Source organism: Dipodomys merriami, unplaced genomic scaffold (assembly GCF_024711535.1).
Source record: "Dipodomys merriami isolate MVZ:Mamm:240054 unplaced genomic scaffold, mDipMer1.0.p SCAF_98, whole genome shotgun sequence".
Taxonomy (NCBI): Eukaryota; Metazoa; Chordata; class Mammalia; order Rodentia; family Heteromyidae; genus Dipodomys; species Dipodomys merriami.
Window position 1 is genome coordinate 1,988,146 of NW_027206601.1, and position 19,890 is coordinate 2,008,035.

Here is a 19,890-nt window from a genome sequence, read left to right on the forward strand (position 1 = left end):
ATTTTACAATGTTTATCCTTGGCTACCCTAGGTTTAAAGTAAGGGTCTGGAAAGCTGCTGGAAGCTGGTGGGGGCGGGATACTGACTGCCAGGCTGGGTGTTAACCCCCAAGACCATTATGGGGCTCTTCCCAGCTTCCCCAACAAGAACTCTTCTACAGATCCCTATGAGGGAGACATCTGGGGGCAGGCTTTCTGGAAGCCTAGAGATTCTTGTCATTCCTAAGAGGCTTTGACTTAAATTCTGGTCTTAACTTCTGGTCTTGACTTGAGTCTTTATCCTCCCTTGTGCCAGGTACCTACACATCTAAAGCCCCCATCTCCTAATGAGGGGTTCAAACAGCCCAATGCTTCTCCTGAGACCCTGGACTCTTCTCTGAAGGCACCTGAGTCTGATGGTATGAGCTAACTAGTAATCTCACCTTCCTCACATTAATATGGGCCCTCCAAATGTGTTGTCCCCTTTGACTTTGTAGCTTTATACCTCTTTTTTCTTTACTATCATTTTAAGAGATTTCACACAGCTTACACAGTATCTTGAGCAAACACCTTTTAGACACAATGAGCTTCAAGCCTATGGTCTGAGGACCCAGGCCCTGAGCAGTGTCCATGACACTGGCAATGTCCCCAGGGCCTCAACCAAGGGGTTCTTGTCATCTCCAGGCTGGAGAAAATGTGTTTTTCTCCCAGCTCTGCAACTTTCTTTTGTGGGCAGACACACTGCCCACATAACTAGGCTTTGAGAAAGAGGTGGCAGGCAGCATGCTACTATGAGAAGAACCAGATCCTGGGTTTTGAGGAACTGCACAAGAGGTAAGGCAGTAGTGGACACAGGCGAAGGTATTTATGTGGAGGTGCCATTCAAAGTCAGTATTTGGCTGTCACACCTGCAGCCTATGATAACTTACCTTCACCTCCTTCTCAATATAGTCGCTCAGCAGTCTGTCGGGCTCGACGCGCTCAGGCAATGATAACACCACAGTGTGCAGAGGGCGCCTCTCTGTCACCTTCTCATGGGCTTTCTTATCTCTAGGCTTTTCACCTTTTAGGAATACTCGTTTAAATGGCGACACAATTCCAGGCTGCAGGCAGAAATGGCAATGATTGGAGTACATTATTCGCATGCTTTGCATCGTACCTACAGCTAACAAACAAAAGCAACCAAAACCACTACCACAGTCCCCATGCAAACAGGGCTGGTAACATCAGATTGGTGAAAAAAAAAAAAAAGACCAAGAACAACACAAGCTGAGGGAGAGGGCTCTAAGGCCAGCTCTCCAGCCTATTTCCCTTCTCCAACCATACTTAGAAAGTGAGTAACCAGCCAGCAAGAAGAGAACACATAGGGTAAAGAATCCCCCAGAGGACAAAACACCACCATTCCAAATTTCCTCCAGCTCTTCACAGCCACTTGACTTCAGAGAGCCCTGAGAAGTTAGGCGGGAGGCATGGATATAGCTGCCACTGAGGAACAAGCATACTCTGTCTGTGGTTTCCTTCTTAAAGGAGCAGAGTTTCTCAGGCAGCTCTGTCCTTCTGACAGGGCCCAGGCAGCATTAAAGGTTAGAATTCCAATCTCCCACACAGACCAACAGGGAGAAACTCTGACTGGCATCCAGCCAGCCCCTAACACCCTGGTCAGAACCTCACAATGTTATCCAAAGTGAACTGAAACACTCGAGAGGGACCGAGTCACTGTGAAACCCTAGGGCTGCCTAATCAGTGCTATTGTGAGGAAGCAACCCCAAACGCTGTTGAGAGATGGCGCTGCAGTCCCTGTTTTGTCACTCAAACGAACAACCCAGAAAGGAGCAGCAACCCACAAACACTAATGGAGTCTCAAGCTGTGACCTATACAGGGGAGTCATGAGTCTCTGCCATTTTCTCTGTGATTCAACAAATAACTGCAAGGAGATGTCAACACTCCTCCTAAAGTACGCCTACCTGATTGTTAGGTAAGCCTGGTGCCCAGACAGCAGCTGGGACCTACCTTCCCCCTAGTAACAAAGTTCAAATGAGACATCAGCAGATGCTCACTTTAAAAGCTCTCATTTCTGCCTCTCCCCACATATTGGAAATCTAGCCATTCACCAAATCCCATACAAAATGGTGTCAGAAGGCCTGTGGATCCAGGAGATGCCAACTCATCCATTTCATGGAAGGACATCACCCTTGAGGGTAGAGTTCAGTATGCCCCTGATCACAGGCAGCATGTTCAGTGACCCAGGGACTTGCAGGTCTGCTGAGGTTAGACCCTGACCAGCATGGACTCTTCCTCTCCCACCACCAACACACTAGCTCTCCAGAACTAGGGAGAAGTCAATGAATAACCAAAGCATCCACCTTCCTCATAAACTCGTCTCACAACTTCCAAGCCTACCACCAAATGTTCAGACAGCTTCACTGTGATTCTTCAAATCTTTGGCTCCTGATGTGGGTTTTATTCCACAGAAACAGACATGGGATCAGGACAAAACACCATACAACTCGATGAGAAAGCTGGTGCTAGAGTTGTATACTCACACTGCCACCATGCCTGTCCCTCTCTCCAGCTCAAGGACTCTTCTATGTAAGTAGAAAAGGTGCCTAGGCTCTAGTTGTGGTCTAGTTGTGTCACTTTGCTAAGCAAACTGGTTACTTGAGCTCTTACCATCCCTATAATCTTGAGCATATGAGCATACGGTTGGTATGTTATAAACAAGTAAAACAGATGCCAACTGTTATTTTCACAATTGTTTACTCCTAAAGATGTACTGTAAATCTATTTCTTCATCTAGTGGCTCATACCGATAATTATAGCTACTCAGGAGACTGAGACCTGAGGATTTTGGTTTGAAACCAACCTAGGCAGGAAAGTCCATGAAATTGTTATTTCCAATTAATCACACACACACACACACACACACACACACACACACACACACACACACGCACACACGCACACACGCACGCACGCACGCACACACGCACGCACGCACGCACTAGAAGTACAGCTGTGGCTAAAATAGAACATCAGCCTTGAGTGCAAAAGCTAAGGGACAGCACCCAGGCCCTAAATTCAAGCCCCAGCAGTGGCAGGCACATACACACAAAGAGTAAAAGCATGAAAAATTGGAATGGGGATGAGTCTCAAGTGGTAGAGAATCTGTCTAGAAAGCAAGCAAGCACAGGGCTAGAGTTCAACCCATAAGACTGTATCCAAAGACAAAAAAGAAAAGGGCAGAAAGTGCTTCTGGAAGAACTGATATGGCCCTAAGCTGCCAGGTCCCTGCTCTGGGACAGGAGAGGGACAGAATATCTCTGGAGCACCTTTCAGAATTCATTCCTCTCAATCCCACCACATGCTTTAAGTTATGGCCTGAGGATGAGTTTAGACAGGTGGAGTAGGAGTAGGAGATGGAGTAGGAGGCATTTGGACCTAGTAGTTGCATTGCGGGGGTTCTCATGGCAGGGTGATGGGAAAGGGTCACTTGTAATTTGTTAGCCAAACAAAAGAGGTATAAACTGAAAACTTGAAAAGCCTCCTGAACCCAGTGATATAGTTTTAGCAGTGTAAAATCATGTTTCTCCAGCCCCACTGAAGACAACTGTGACACCTTCACCAGTGGCACCACATTAGGTGACCAAATGAGATACAAATTACTCTTCAAACTCTGGGTCTTCATTGTTTTTCCCTCCTAGTTCTTAGGATTATACAAGGCCAAGCACTGCAGCTTATGAAAGGCACACAGACACAAGACTGGCCCTTAAGAAGCCTTCCCTAGAGGGCTGGGAAGGTGGCTCAGTGGTAGAGCGCTTGCCTTGCATGCCTGACGCCCTGGGTTTGATTCCCTCAGCACCACATAAGCAAAAAGAAAAAAGCCAGAAGTGGCGCTGTGGCTCAAGTGGTAGAGCGCTAGCCTTGAGCTGAAGAGCTGAGGGACAGCACCCAGGCCCAGAGTTCAGGCCCCACGACCAGACACCCCCCTCGCCACCCCCCAAAAAAAGAAGTCTTCCCTACAGACATCAATGACTTCCCATGGCCAAGAGGAAACTGTCTCCAAATGATTCTTCCTGAAGCCTCGTGGACAGTGACTGAAGGCTGGCTCTCATTGGTGTGCAGCCCAGCTCAGTCTGTCTGCCCTTCTAGAAGTTGCCTGCTAGCCAAACTCGTTACTAATCTACACATGGGAGCAACAGGAAACCAATTCTGAGGACAGAGAATTGCCAAGATCAACTTCCAACCTAGAAGCACTCGCCAAATCCACAGGCCCACAAACCACAGGCAACTTATGTTGCTGTTTTAAAGCTCATAAAGTGAGAGTGTGCATACACAATTACAGTGTGTGCTAGGAACAAGCCACCTTAACCAAGGATCCTCTGCACATGGCAGAGGCATATGCTCCAACTCCTACAAGGCAAGGATAGCAGGACAGCCCCTGCAGATGCCTCATAGATACACCTCTAGTTACTGTCTGAGGGTCTGATCTTTCCAGCTATATCTCTCTGACCTTGGCTTTGTGTGGGTGGGTGTATATACTGGGGTCAAACCCAGAACCTTGTGTATGCCAGGCAAGCACCCTACCATTGAGCTGCACCACCAGTCTTACCTGTGGCTTTTGAGTGACCAGGCACCCAGCATAGAACCTGCACAGGACTGTGGAACATAAATGCCAGTATCAATCTTTTATTCAGTGACCAGGCCAAGCATCCAGGATGGAGAAGAGACAGTTTCTCCCTCAAGAGTATCCTTAGCAGGAGAAATAAGATGACAGCACAAGAACAGGAGTTAAGGGCTGGGAAGGTAGCTTAGTGGTAGAGTGCTTGCCTTGCATGCATGAGGCCCCGGGTTCGATTCCTCAGCACCACATAAGCAGAAAAAGCCAGAAGTGGCACTGTGGCTCAAGTGGTAGAGCGCTAGCCTTGAGCTGAAGGACAGCGCCCAGGCCCAGAGTTCAGGCCCCACGACTGGCAAAAAAAAAAAAAGAACAGGAGTTAATAAGTTCATGATGAAAACAGCCAGTCAAGCCAGGTACTGCTGGCTCATGCCTGTAATCCTAGCTACTCAGGAGACTGAAATCTGAGGATGGCAGTTCAAAGCCAGCCCAAGCAGGAAAGTCCGTGAGACTCTTATCTCCAATAAACCACTAGAAAACCGGAAGTGGCGCTGTGGCTCAAGCAGTAGAGCGCTCGCCTTGATCGCCTTGAGCTGAAGAGCGCAGGGACAGTGCCCAAGCCCTGAGTTCAAGCCCCCATCCAACCAAAAAATAAAAATAAAAAAAATAAAAAACAGCCAGCCAGTGTTGAAGCCACTGAAAACGCACAGCAGGCCCCCCAGGTGTATTTAGTGATAAACCACCCTAAGCACCTAAAGAGAAGAAGAGGTGGTCAACAGGTGATGCAGCCATCTGACTAAGCACAGGTCACAGGGAGGAACGTATCCCTCAAGTTCAACCAAGCACAGATTTGGTGATTTGTGGCAATATTACTTATCTGTTGAACTACTCCTGAGACTTCAGTTAGCCACAGGCAAGGGTGGCTAGAAATATTAAGCAGGAAATTCCAGAAATAAACAAGTCATATGTGTTAAATAACCTTTACCATAGTAAACTGTTATAACTGATTCTTTTTATTACAGCTGTTAGTCTCTTACTGTGCCTAATTTATGAGACTTATCACAAGTATGTATGCAGAGAAAACATTTGTATGACTTCAGTACTATCCTGAAGTATGTACCCATGTGCTGAGATAGATGAGGTAAGCAATTGTACTTAGAGATAGGCATGTCTTTCTGGCCTTCAATCTTAGCCTTGGATACAGCATAAGGCATATATCCTTTTTTTAGTTTTTTTAATTTTTTTGGTGGCAGTCCTAAGCTTGAGCTCAGGGACTGGGTGCTGTCCTGAGCTTCTTTTGCTCAGAGAGCATTCTACCTCTTGAGCCACAGCTCCACTTAAGGCTTTTTCTGGGTAGTTTATTGGAGATAAGAGTCTCATGGACTTTGCTGTCCAGGCTGGCTTTGAACGGTAATCCTCAGATCTCAGCCTCCTGAGTAGCTAGGATTATAGGTCTGAGCCACTAGCACAAGTTTTTTTTTTTGTTTTGTTTTGTTTTAAACCAGTCCTGGGCCTTAAACCCAGGGCCTGGGCACTGTCCTTGAGGTGCTTTTGCTCAGGGCTAGCACTCTACCACTTGAGCCACAGCACCACTTCCAGCTTTTTCTCTTTTATGTAGTACTGAGGAATGGAACCCAGTTTCATGCATGCTAGGCAAGCACTCTATCACTAAGCCACATTCCCAGGACCCCACTTCCCTACCCCCCCCCTTTTTTTTTGGTTGGTCGTGAGGCTTGAACTCTGGGCCTGGGTGCTGTCCCTCAACTCTTCAGCTCAAGGCAAGCGCTCCACCACATGAGCCACAGCGCCTCTTCCAGTTTTCTGGTGGTTTATTGGAGAAAGAGTCTCATGGGCTTTCCTGCCCAGGCTGGCTTTGAACCGTGATCCTCAGATCTCAGCCTCCTGAGTAGCTAGGACTACAGGCATGAGCCACCAGTGCCCAGCCACTCCCCTTTTTTTTTTTTACTGTCTCAAATAATATGAACTGGCAGGTGAGTCTTCCTAGAAATTGGAATAGCAAAACTATTACAAAGCATATCCACATTTCTGTGCAGCTGCACCGTTTCTAGTGTAGAACTAAGAATTACTGCTGTTCTGGACCAGGACAACCAGCACTTTCATGCTCAGTACCTACCAATGGAATAAGAACCTCTCCTGGGTGCCACAAAGGCCTAAAGAAAGAGCATACAGTTTGTATGTCTCCATTTTATGTAGAGTTTTGAGGGGAACCAGATCTCTGCCCACTGATGTCTATTTGCTCTGGTGACAAATACAATAAGGCCTTAATGCCCACAGAAGGACACCCTGGGGATGGCCTTATGACAAAATGAGCACCTCTCATATTGTCATGGATCTTTGGACAAAATCCTAGGAATGAGTTCTTGGCTCTGGGTATCTTCCTTGATTTCTTTCTTTGCGTGCATGCATCTCCACGTGCTGGTCCTAGGGCCAGAGTCTGGGTGCTGTCTTCTCGTTTTTATGCGTTAGACTAGCATTCTACAACTTGAGCCACAGCTCAACTTCTGGCTTTTTGCTGGTTAATTGGAGATAAAGAGTCCCACAGACTTTCCTGACCAGGCTAGCTTTGAACTGTGATCCTAAGATCTCAGCATCCTGAGTAGCTAGGATTACAGACATAAGCTACCAGTGTCAGGCTTTCCCTTGATTTCTTGGGTCATCTTCCTTGCACTATTTTTCAACTAAGATTTTAAAACTCAACTGGCTACAAATGCACAGGAAAGATTTTTTTCCCTGAAAGACATAAACCCAAAGCCTCTCATCCCTTATATCAAGATGGATGAGTAAGATGATGTATATACCAGCTGGATGAGACAGCTTCTCTCCTGCAGCAAGGCAGCCTGCCTAGTATACCCTCCAACACACTGGCCTCCATCACTGGTCCTCAGCCCAAAGAATAGGTGAATGAACCTCCTATCCATCATCCCAGAGCAGAAGTCAGGGAATCGGACAGTGTGGCACACAATAAGCCATTGGAAGCAAGATAAATGTCACCCACCAAACCCCAAACAATTGTTCTAGATGGCTCTTTCCACACAGGATTTGAACCTACCTCATTTTCCATCGAATATCCCACTGGACCCCCAGTTTGAAGAAGAATTTCTTTGGAGGAATTCTGGTTCCTCCCCCTCTGTCAACAGTTGCCGTACATTTTCTATTCCCTTCTGCACTTGTTGAAAAATATGGTCAGATGTTAGCCCTCCCAATTGAAAAAAAAAAAAAAACATGAGTGAGCAGGAAGACCAAAAACCACAGCTTCCTTCTGTGAAGCTGGCTCAAGTTGTTTACAGTTTTTAGAAAGCTTAAAAGGCAGCAGTAGCCAGGCACCGGTGGCTCACCCCTATAATCCTAGCTACTCAGGAGACTGAGATCTGAGGATCTCGGTTCAAAGCCAGCCTGGGTAGGAAAGTCTATGAAACTCTTATCTCCAATAAACCACCAGAAAACTGGAAGAGGCACTGTGGTTCAAGTTGTAGAGTGCTAGCCTTGAGCTGAAGAGCTGAGGGACAGGGCTCAGGCCCAGAGTTCAAGCCCCATGACCGATCAAAAAAAAGTAGCAGTACCCAGAAATTGTTAGCAAAATCTAAGCATAGAGATAAAAAAAAAAAAATCAACCAGTCAACATTTTCCAACAACTATCAGCACTGGAACCCCTCAGGCAGCCTCGCTGAGTATCTGCCCAATCCTGTGCAGACAACTCAAGGATGTTATTTTGTGAGTCTGACCATTCAGCAAGTTCACCAGCCAACACTAAACAAGTTGAGCAAACACTGCAGGGGATGTGTGCTCCTTAGCTACCGGAGGAGTGAGGACAGAGACAATGCTATTTCAAACATGATGTTTATCACTTTGCTTAAAGCAGCAAGACCTTCTTGGGACAGGTGTATTTCCAGACAGGACCTGGGCAAGGCACACCTGTTTCTAAGATGCTCAGCCTATAGCTGCCTCTGCCTGCCAGCAGGATTCTCCAGCTTGAGTTACCAACCTGAAACTAAAAAGTTTAAAAATGTGTAATTGGTTTACACCTGTAATCCTAGCTGCTCAGGAGGCTGAGATCTAAGGATCATGGTCCAAAGCCAGCCCAGGCTGGAAAGTCTGTAAGATTCTGATTTCCAATTAACCAACAGAAAACCAGAAGTGGTGCTGTGGCTCAAGTGGTAGAGCATTTGCCTTGAGCTGAAGAGCACGGGAACAGCTCCCAGGCCGAGTTCAAGCCCTACGACTGATCTCCCCCTCAAAAAAAAATTGTGGGAGCTGTTAATGTGGCTTAGTGGTAGAGTGCTTGCCTAGCATTCATAGAGCCCTGGGTTCAACTCCTCAGTACCACATAAACAGAAAAAGCTGGAAGTGGTGCTGTGGCTTGAGCAAAAGCAGCTCAGGGACAGTATCCAGGCCCTGCATTCAAGCCCCAGGACTGGCAAAAGAAAAGTTTAACCATAAGCATCCTTGTTTTAACTTCTAATTTAGAAAAGAAGTTAAATTTGTTGTTAGTGTCAACTCTCAACTCAAATATTCTAGAACTGCTTACAAACAGGAAAGGCTACTTAATGTTCTAGAAAATTAAAATAAATCCAAATGCTAATGGTCAATAAATAAATACAGCAATTAAAATGCAGGGGCTCCTTAACTTACGATGGGAGTTAAGCCCCTGTGAACATACCATCATAAGCTGAAAGTACTTTATGTAAAAAGCGCATTTAAGCCAGACACTTCTGGCTCACACCTGTAATCCTAGTTACTCAGGAGGCTAGAATCTAAAGAATCAAGACCAGGGCTGGGAAGTTGGCTCAGTGGTAGAGCGCTTGTCTTGCATGCCTGAGGCCCTGGGTTCCATTCCTCAGCACCACATAAGCAAAAAGAAAAAAGCCGGAAGTGGCACTGTGGCTCAAGTGGTAGAACGCTAGCCTTGAGCTGAAGAGCTGAGGGACAGCGCCCAGGCCCAGAGTTCAGGCCCCACGACTGGACCCAAAAAAATAAATAAATAAAATAAAGAAAGAAAGAAAGAATCAAGACCAACCAGGGCAGAAAAGTCTAAGAGACTCCATCTCCAAAATAACAAGCAATATACAAGGCCCTGATTTCAAACCTTCGTTTGTATTGTTTTAAAAAAAAAAAAGCTGGATTATTCACCATAGCTAAGATCTGGAATCACCCCAGATGCCCCTCAGTAGATGAATGGATCAAAGAAAATGTGGTATATATACACAATGGAATTCTATGCCTCCATCAGAAAGAATGACATTGCCCCATTTGTTAGGAAATGGAAAGACTTGGAAAAAATTATATTAAGCGAAGTAAGCCAGGCCCAAAGAAACATAGGTCCCATGGTTTCCCTTATTTGCAATATCTAGTATATGTATGAGTCAAGCGGAAAAGGTCAGATAATGTGATGTTAGGAAAATGAACCCTTAGATATGTATTTTAATGTTTTTTTCTTTCATGCATGTGTTTCTAACGCATTTATAAGATTATTTCTTTGTTGCTTTGTATGTCCCTCCCCCACAGTATAACCCCTGCTTTCACTATATTTGATGTCAGTATAACTTGTGGAGGAGATGGGGAAAAACAAGTCGTTTAAGGATACAGGTGGACCTGTTGCAACAATGAGAAGTACAAGTTGTCATGTCCATAATGAGCTTTACAATGTCTGTGGGGGGGGGGGGTAGGGGAAGAAGGATTGGGACTGGGGGGGGAGGGGGGAGGCTGGGAAGGGATGTGAAGGATACACAAAGGAGGAGGCTGCAATGCTTGGTAAGAAATGTACACATTATCCTGCCCATGTAATTGTAACCCCTCTGTACAGTATGTTCACAAATAAAATAAAATAAATTAATTTTAAAAAATAAAATAATAAAAATAAAAATAAATAAAAAAAGCTGGGTGCTGGTGGCTCATGCCTATAATACTAGCTACTCGGGGCTGAGATCTGAGGACTACGGTTCAAAGCCAGTTTAGGCAGAAAAGTCCATGAGACTCTTATCTCCAATAAACCACCAGAAAACCGGAAGTGGTGCTTTGGCTCAAGTGGTAAGAGTGCTAGCCTTGAACTGAAGAGCTAAGGGACAGCGCCCAGGACCAGAGTTCAAGTCCCATGACTGACAAAAAAACAAAAACAAAAAAGCCACATAATAAAACTCTAATCTATCCCTACATCCTAGTTTCATTTCACCTCCCTTAAACACACTCAGAACACCCATATCAGTTAGGTAGACTCAACTGACTCAAAGTTTGTTTTAAAATGGACATGGTTGGCTCACAACTATAATCTTAAGCTACTCAAGAGGGTAAGGTTGAAAGCCAGAAACAGGAATGTCTGTAAGATGCTCATCTCCAATTAACTAACAAAAAGCTGGAAACAATATTGTGGCTCAAAATGGAAGAGCACTAGTCTTGAGCACAAAAGCTCAGACAATGCCCAGGCCTGAGTTCAAGCCCCAGGACCAGCACAAAAAATAAAGTCTATTGGGGCTGGGAAGGTGGCTCAGTGGTAGAGCGCTTGCCTTGCATGCCTGAGGCCCTGGGTTCCATTCCTCAGCACCGCATAAGCAAAAAGAAAAAAGCTGGAAGTGGCGCTGTGGCTCAAGTGGTAGAATGCTAGCCTTGAGCTGAAGAGCTGAGGGACAGCGCCCAGGCCCAGAGTTCAGGCCCCACAACCGGACCCAAAAATAAGTAAATAAATAAAGTCTATTGGATAATAAAGTAGTGACTATCTCATGTAATTTAGGGAATACTATTCTGACAGTGTAAAACAGAATGATTGGATGGGTACACTTTCACACCATTATACACTTTCACACCACTATAAACTCCAAAAACATTCAAGACTATACTTTCAGAGATCATTTCTATAGTTTATTACTAGAGAAACTCCACTGATAACAGACAGTAAGGGAAGGCTGTTGAAGCTCTGACCTCCAATGTGAAGTACTTGAAAACAGGGTCTTTAAGAGGTAATTAAAGTTAAATGAAAGCTGGGCACCATGGGTGCCAGTGGCTCACGCCTGTAACCCTAGCTACTCAGGAGGCTGACATCTGAGGATTGAGGTTCAAAGCCAGCCTGGGCAGGAAAACCATGAGACTCTTATCTCCAATAAACAACCAGAAAACTGGAAGTGGTGCTGTGGCTCCAGTGGTAGAGCACTTGCCTGGAGCAGAAGAGCATAGGGACAGCACCCAGGCCCAGAGTTCAAGCCCCATGACCGACAAAAAAAAAAGTTAAATGAAGTCATCAAGGTGGGACCCTAATCTAATACCTAATCTAATAGGATTAATAGCTATATAGGAATGCAATGCTAATGAGAACTTGTTTAAGCACAGCCTTCACCAGAACCCAACTGTGCTAGTATGGTGATATAACTTCCAGCCTCCAGCACTGTGAGAAATAAATTTGTTGTTTAAGTAGCCCAATTGTGATATTTAGTTATAGCTACTCACTTACACTAATAGATCATCTTTTAAATTCTTGCTCAGGCATCACCTTGACAGAATTTAGTACTACCTCCCAGCACTTATGTACCTTGTAAATGCCTGCTTCTTTTCCATGTAACTACACTATTTTAGCCATGGAAGAATGTTTATTTGCCCTACAATATGAGTAAAAGATTAATTTCTCTTTTTTTGCTAGTATTGAGGCTTTAACTCAAGAACCTCACCCTCTCCCTCCTCCAAGGCTGCACTCTACCACTTGAGCCACAATTCAATTTCTGGGGTTTTGCTAGTTAAATGAAAACAAATCTCATGGACTTGAAACCCAGGATGGCTTCAAACTACAATCCTCAGATCTGAGCCTCCTGAGTAGCTAGCATGGTAAGTATGATCCATTGGTACCCAACTTAAAGCAATTTTTCAAACAACAACAACAACAAAATTACTGAGTATTTAAATCTCTAAAGAATTCTTTGTTATCTACAGAAAATCTGTTACTGTAATGAGAAGATTATTATAAAAACTTCTATTCTACCCAAAGGAAACTATGCTTTAATAAAATAAAATTGATTATTAAAAAAAATTCATTGAGCGTGGCACCCGTGGCTCACACCTGTAATCCTAGCTACTTGGGAGGCTGAGATCTGAGGATCACAGTTCAAAGCCAGCCGGAGCAGGAAAGTCTTTCAGACTCTAATCTCCAATAAACCATTCAGAAAACTGGAAATGGCATCTGCCTGGAGCTGAAGAGTTAAGGGACAGCACCCAGGCCCAGAGTTCAAGCCCCATGACCGACAAAAAAAAAAAAAAAAATTGATTCAAACCACCATGAAGGATCATTTGTGAATTTATTAATTCTGGGTTGAATCAAAGGCTTTTTTTTTTGGTCAGTCATGGGGCTCAAACTCTAGGCTTGGGCACTGTCCCTGAGCTCTTCAGCTCAAGGCTAGAGCTCTACCACTTGAGCCACAGCACCACTTCCAGCTTTTTCTATTTGTGTTGTGCTGAGGAATTGAGCCCAGGGCCTCATGCATGCAAGGCAAGCATTCTACCACTGAGCCACCTTCCCAGCCTCCAAAAGCTAATTTTTAACCATGCTTTGCCTATAAAAAATGCTACTTCAAAGCTGGGCTCTGGTGGCTTTCACCTGTAATACTAGCTACTCAGGAGGCTGAGATCTGAGGATCGCGATTCAAAGCCAGCCTAGGCAGTACAGTCATGAGACTATCTCCAATTAACCACCAGAAAACCAGAAGTGGGGCTGTGGCTCAAAATGGTAGAAAGTTAGCCTTGAGCAAAAGAGCTCAGGGACAGCACCCAGGCCCAGAATTTAAGCCCCACTACCGACAAAAAAAAAAAAAAAAAAAGACAGGAAAAAAAATGGCAACTTCACAAGGTTCAATTTCATTAAGCTGTAACAAAGTTTAGTATTTCTATTCAGAATAGTATTGTGCATCAATTCCCCTCTCCTGTCTGCTACAAACTTTGAAAGTACCATAAAGCAGGGAAAATTATTTGTGTGAATAAATACCTGCTATGGACTGGTCTGACTTTGCCTCTTTAAAACACAAAACAACCACAGCCTCAGCTCTCTCCCTTTCTAAATGCTGCCTCTTGCAGAGTACGACCATATACTGCCGATCTCTATGACAGGCTCAAGGGAAAGGAACCAGGTGAGAGATGCAGAAAGACACCCAAGACCATAATGCCACACTATGATGGCTACCACACGTGTCCCCTTCCTCCCATTAAAACAAAATTACTAACAAGGAAATCCAAACACCATTCCCTAATCGATGCCATCCCTCCTTCACAATGAGTCCTATGACTGGCATAAATGGTCAATAAACGAGACAAGTCAGGGAAAGCCATTGAAGAGCTTCATCCTTAAACTACCAGACAGTTATGAAGAGAGAGAACAGAACAGTGGATACAGCTAAGAGCAAAAGACCTGGAGCAGGACAGAGTTGGGTTGGCCAGTGCCTGCCTGCTATTTATAGCCCACAGCCACAAAAACTTTTTGCATGTATGGAACTAGGACTGAACCCAGGTACTTGCACATGCTAAGCACATGCTCCACAGAGACTGTATCTCCAGAATCACTGGCAACATTTTACAAATGATCAATTTTCTAATTTGAAAAAGGAGCTCTAAGCCAGACACTGGTGACTCATTCCTGTCCTGTAATCCTAGATACTCAGGAGGCTGAGATCTCATGATCATGGTTCAAAGCCAGCCAGGGGGCTGGGAAGGTGGCTCAGTGGTAGAGTGCTTGCCTTGCATGCATGAGGCCCTGGGCTGGATTCCTCAGCACCACATATGCAGAAAAAGCTGCAAATGGCACTGTGGCTCAACTGGTAGAGTGCTAGCCTTGAGCTGAAGAGCTGAGGGACAGCACCCAGGCCCAGAGTTCAAGCCCCACAACCGGCAAAAAAAAAAAAAAAAAGCAAAAAAGCCAGCCAGGGCAGGAAAGTCTGTGAGATTCTTTTTTTTTTTTTTTTTTTGCGGGGGTTGGGGGGGGAGTGGGGGCGGGGGAAGAGGGTAGAGGGGGAAGGTCCAGTCGTGGGGCCTGAACTCGGCCTGGGCACTGTCCCTCAGCTCTTCAGCTCAAGGCTAGCACTCTACCACTTGAGCCACAGCGCCACTTCCAGCTTTTTTTTTTCTGCTTATGTGGTACTGAGGAATCGAACCCAGGGCCTCATGCATGCAAGGCAAGCGCTCTACCACTGAGCCACCTTTTCAGCCCTGTGAGATTCTTATATCTAATAAACCTCAGAAAACTGGAAGTGGCACTGTGGTTCAAGTGTTAGAACACTTGTCTTGAGCTGAAGAGCTGAGGGATAGCGCCCAGGCCCAGAGTTTAAGCCCCACAACCAACAACAACAAAAAAAAGAAGGAACACTAAACTTTAGATCCTAATTAAGCAGAATGGCCAGGCTCTAGTGGTTCCTGCCTATAATCCTAGCTATGCGGGACGCTAAGATGTGAGGATCAAGATTCCAAGCCAGCCAAGGCAGGAAAGTCCATGAGACTCTTATCTCCAATTAAGCAGCAAAAAGCCAGAAGTGGAGCTGTGGCTCAAGGAACAGCATCAAGCACCAGTAACCACACACACAAGGCTGAGATCTGAGGATTGCAGTTCAAAGCCAGTCCGGGTAGAAAAGTTCCTGTCAGACTCATCTCCAAAACCACACAAAAGCCAGAGGTGGTGCTGTGTTACTAGCATTGAGCACAAAGAGGCTTAGGGACAGCACCCAGGCCCTGAGTTCAAGCCTCACAATGTCCCCCCACACCAAAAACAAAAAACAAAAAAATCTCAATAGAATCATATTTAAAATGCACTCAGTTATTATACTTTGAAGTTTGATTAAGACTTTGTGAAAACTTGTTTCCATTACATAAGAACCTACCTAATGGCCTTAATTTTGTCTCTTGACCCAGAAGCCTAAATTATTTTCTGTTTGGCCCTTTATATCAAATATGACAATCCTGTCCTAGAACAGAAAAAAAAAAGAAAGAAAAGTATTTTTGGTCATTGTGGGGCTTGAACTCAGGATCTGGGCACTGTCCCAGAGATTTTTTTGCTTAAGGCTAGTGCTCTACCACTTTGAGCCACTGTTCCACTTTGTTTTTAGGTGGTTAATTGGAGGTAAGAGTCTTACAGACTTTTTTGCCCAAGCTGGCTTCGAATCTCTACCCTCAGACCTAAGCTTCCTGAGTAAATAGGTTTACTGGCATAAGCCAACAGCCCTAGCTGCCTGTATCTTAAACCTCGAATTCTTTTTTTTCCCCACTACTGAGGACTGAACCCAGGACCTTGAATATACTAGGCAAGCACTCTGCCACTGAGCTACACCCTAACCCTAAACCTAGAAATTAAAGACAACTACCAATCAAAGACAAAACAGTTATTTTCAAACCTGCAGTGCTTTGGGATCTTTACCCCCTGGAAACACTAATTGAAAAACTGACTAAAGATATATTGCCAAATGAAGTAAGACAGGATCAGAGAAACAAGGAATGCACATTTTCTCATATGTGTTAGTTAGATCTAATTTAAAAATGTGTATATATAGACATAGATAGGATCATATGCATATATACATAAATACTAACAAAAGTATGGTATATGCAGGTGAGAATTCCAATGGTGTAATACATTTGAACAACTAACAATCTTCACAAAATAAATACTACGAAGCTAGAACTTGCGATGCTGGGGAGGGCAGGAAAAGGGGTAGATGAATGGAGAAAGGGTGGGAGAAGGGCTTGGAATGTGGCTTAGTGGTAGAATGCTTGCCCCACAGATTTACCCCCAAGCAATAGGGAGCTATAACCATTTTTTAAAAAGCCACAATTTGTATTATCCTGAAAGATTAACTGAGGACTGAAACTGCCCAAGTAGTTGGAAATTGAAGGAAGAATCCAGGAAAAGAAGAGCCTAAAATTTGAGTAAAACTTCCCTCAAATCTTCAAGTGAACCCTAAATTGTACATGTGGGGGGTAAGACGCCGAACACAAAAAGAACACAATAGCTGGGCAGTGATTGCAGCTGCTCTCAACTAAAGTAGACACCATTTAGAGCCCAAGTCTTACCATGCTCAATAAGCCTGATAAATACCACCAAAAAAAGTATGTCCCAGGGCTAGGAAGGTGGCTCAGTGGTAGAGCGCTTGCCTTGCATGCCTGAGGCCGTGGGTTCGATTCCTCAGCACCATATAAGCAAAAAGAAAAAAGCTGGAAGTGGCACTGTGGCCCAAGTGGTAGAGCGCTAGCCTTGAGCTGAAGAGCTGAGGGACAGTGCCCAGGCCCAGAGTTCAGGCCCCATGACCGGACACACCCCCCCAAAAAAAAGTATGTCCCAGGGCCGGGTGCCTGTGGCTCACGCCTGTAATCCTAGCTACTCAGGAGGCTGAGATCTGAGGATCCCAGTTCAAAGCCAGCCCGGGCAGGGAAGTCTGTGAGACTTTTATCTCCAATAAACCACTAGAAAACCAGAAGTGGCGCTGTGGCTCAAGCAGTAGAGCGCTTGCCTTGAGCTGAAGAGCTGAGGGACAGCGCCCAAGCCCAGAGTTCAAGCCCACGAGCAAAAAAAAAAAAAAAAAAAAGAAGTCTCAGGAATAAGGACTACACTAGGAAAAAGACAAACAGCAACAGGCTCCATTGATGGTAGTGCTAGCAGGAGGGTCTGAGGTAACAAGGAGGGTGAAAAAGATGAATATGGTTAAAGTAGCTTGTCTTCATGTATGAAAACAGAACAATGAAACCTGTTAAAATAGTTTTAGGCCGGGCACCAGTGGCTCATGCTGTAATCCTAGCTACTCAGGAAGCTGAAATCAGAGGATCGAGGTTCAAAGCCAGCCCAGGCAGGAAAAGTCCGTGAAGACTCTTATCTCCAATAAACCACCAGAAAACTGGAAGTGGCACTGTGGCTCATGTGGTAGAGCACTCCCCTTGAGCTGAAGAGCTCAGGGACAGCGCCCAGGCCGAGCTCAAGCTCCATCAAAAAAAAAGTTTTAGGGGGCTGGGAAGGTGGCTCAGTGGTAGAGCGCTTGCCTTGCATGCCAGAGGCCCTGGATTCGATTCCTCAGCACCACATAAGCAGAAAGAAAAAGCTGGAAGTGGCGCTGTGACTCAAGTGGTAGAGCGCTCGCCTTGAGCTGAAGAGCTGAGGGACAGCGCCCAGGCCCAGAGTTCAGGCCCCATGACCGGACCCAAAAAAAAAGAAAAAAAAAGTTTTAGGAAGAGCAGGGGGAAGGTGATAGAGGGGGTATGATTGAATGGAATACATTGTGTACCTGAGGAGAAATGTCACAAAGAAATTTTCTCCTATGTAACTAATGCATGTTAATTTTTTAAAAGATGGGATATGCCAATACAAAGTATAAAATTCAGCAGGGCTAGTGTGTAGCTCATTTATAGAGCACTTGTATGCACAGGGCCCCGAGTTTAATCCCCAGCCCTCTCCCCCCCCCAGAACCCACTAATATAACTAATAGAACTGCTAAAACAAAAGTAAACTGATAGCCGGGCACAGGTGGCTCATACCTGTAATCCTAGCTACTCAGGAGGCTGAGATTTGAGGATCTCAGTTCAAAGCCAGCCTGGGCAGGAAAGTCCATTAAACTCTTATCTCCAATTAACCAGCAGAAAACCGGAAGTAGGGCTGTAGCTCAAGTGGTAGAGCACTAGCCTTGAACTGAAGAGTTGAGGGACAACGTCCAGGCCCAGAGTTCAAGCCCCCTGACCAAAAAAAAAAAAGTAAACTGCTGGCTGGGAAGGTGGCTTAGCTATAGAGTACTTGCCTAGCATGCATGAAGCCCTGGGTTCAAATCCTCAGTACCACATAAACAGAAAAGGCTGGAGTGGCTCTGTGGCTCAAGTGGTATTATTGCTAGCCTTGAGCACAGAGAGGCTCAAGGACAGTGCCCAGTTCCTGAGTTCAAGCTCCAGGACTGGCAAAAGTAAATAATAAACAAACAAACTGCCTACTACAGAGTAAAAATCTCAGTCATCTATGGCCCAGAGCTGTAATCCTAGCTACTCAGGAGGCTGAGATACAAGGACTGTGGTTCAGTCAGGACAGTCCATGCCATTCTTATCTCCAAATAAACAAACACCAAAAAGGTAGAAGTGGAGCACTCAGAAGTCAAAGGTTATATGTGCTTAAAATTTCCTAATATTTACCTATTGACCACATTTATTCCTAAATACCATCTCCACTAAAAGCAACCAGAGTTCCTTGAACAAGTCTCCTTCTAGGCTTGAACTCAGGGCCTGGGCACTGTCCCTGAGCCTCTTTGTGTTCAAGGCTAGCACTCTACCACTTGAGCCACAGAGCCAATTCCGGCTTTTGTGAGTGGTTTATTGGAGATTAGAGTCTCAAGGAGACTTTTCTGATTGGGTTGGCTTCAAACTGAGATCCTTAGATCTCAGCCTCCTCTCAGGATCAGACGTGAGCCACTGGCTCCCAACAGCTCATCTTATTTTTCTAAATGTAATCCCAGCACCAAGGAGACTGAGGCAGCAAAATCAAGAGTTCAAGGCCACCCTGGGTTACACAATTAGCTCTACCTTGGGGAATACCTTATCTCAAAAAAAAAAGGGGGGGAGGGGCTGGGAAGGTGGCTCAGTGGTAGAGCGCTTGCCTTGCATACATGAGGCTCTCGGTTCCATTCCTCAGCACCACGTAAGCAAAAAAGAAAAAAACCAGAAGTGGCGCTGTGGCTCAAGTGGTAGAGCACTAGCCTTGAGCTGAAGAGCTGAGGGACAGCGCCCAAGCCCAGAGTTCAAGCCCCACAACTGACGGGAAGATGAGAAGGGATGGGAAGGGGAAACAAAGGAGGAGGCAACAATGCTTGATAAGAAATATACTCATCAGGGGCTGGGAAGGTGGCTCAGTGGTAGAGTGCTTGCCTTGCATGCATGAGGTCCTGGGTTCGATTCCTCAGCACCACTTAAGCAAAAAGAAAAAAGCCGGAAGTGGCGCTGTGGCTCAAAGTGGTAGAGCACTAGCCTTGAGTTGAAGAGCTGAGGGACAGCGCCTAAGCCCAGAGCAGGCCCCACGACTGGACCCAAAAAGAAAAAAGAAAAAAGAAAGAAATGTACTCAGAAATCTTGCCCATGTAATTGTAACCCCTCTGTATGGTATTTTCACAATAAAAATAAATAAATAAAAAGTATATTTTATATATATATATATATATATATATATATACACAAACACAGAGTTACCATATAACTCAGCAATCTCATTATTAAATATTTATGTAATAAAAGCATTTCTACACAATAGCTTGTTCATATATGTTCATAGTAGGGTAGGAATGTAGTTCACTGGCAAAGCACCTAGC

At 45.1% G+C, this 19,890-nt stretch overlaps 1 protein-coding gene and 1 pseudogene across 2 annotated transcripts in view; one reads left to right on the forward strand and one right to left on the reverse strand.

The window, feature by feature from the left end:
* The window catches only part of Ccm2 (CCM2 scaffold protein), a 62,731-nt gene that overhangs the window by 34,848 nt on the left and 7,993 nt on the right, over nucleotides 1-19,890 (reverse strand). Inside the window, exons 1-2 of one of the 2 annotated variants that reach the window (XM_070014616.1) lie at nucleotides 7,665-7,797; nucleotides 908-1,081 (exon numbers count right to left, since the gene is read on the reverse strand). In XM_070014616.1, coding sequence (XP_069870717.1) covers nucleotides 908-1,081; nucleotides 7,665-7,676 — 186 coding nt within the window. In that variant the 5' untranslated portion in view covers nucleotides 7,677-7,797. Of the gene's footprint in view, nucleotides 1-907; nucleotides 1,082-7,664; nucleotides 7,798-19,890 lie in introns of those variants that run through there. The other variant, XM_070014615.1, reaches the window with a different exon arrangement.
* LOC138822079 (small nucleolar RNA U3) lies at nucleotides 11,433-11,519 on the forward strand (annotated as a pseudogene).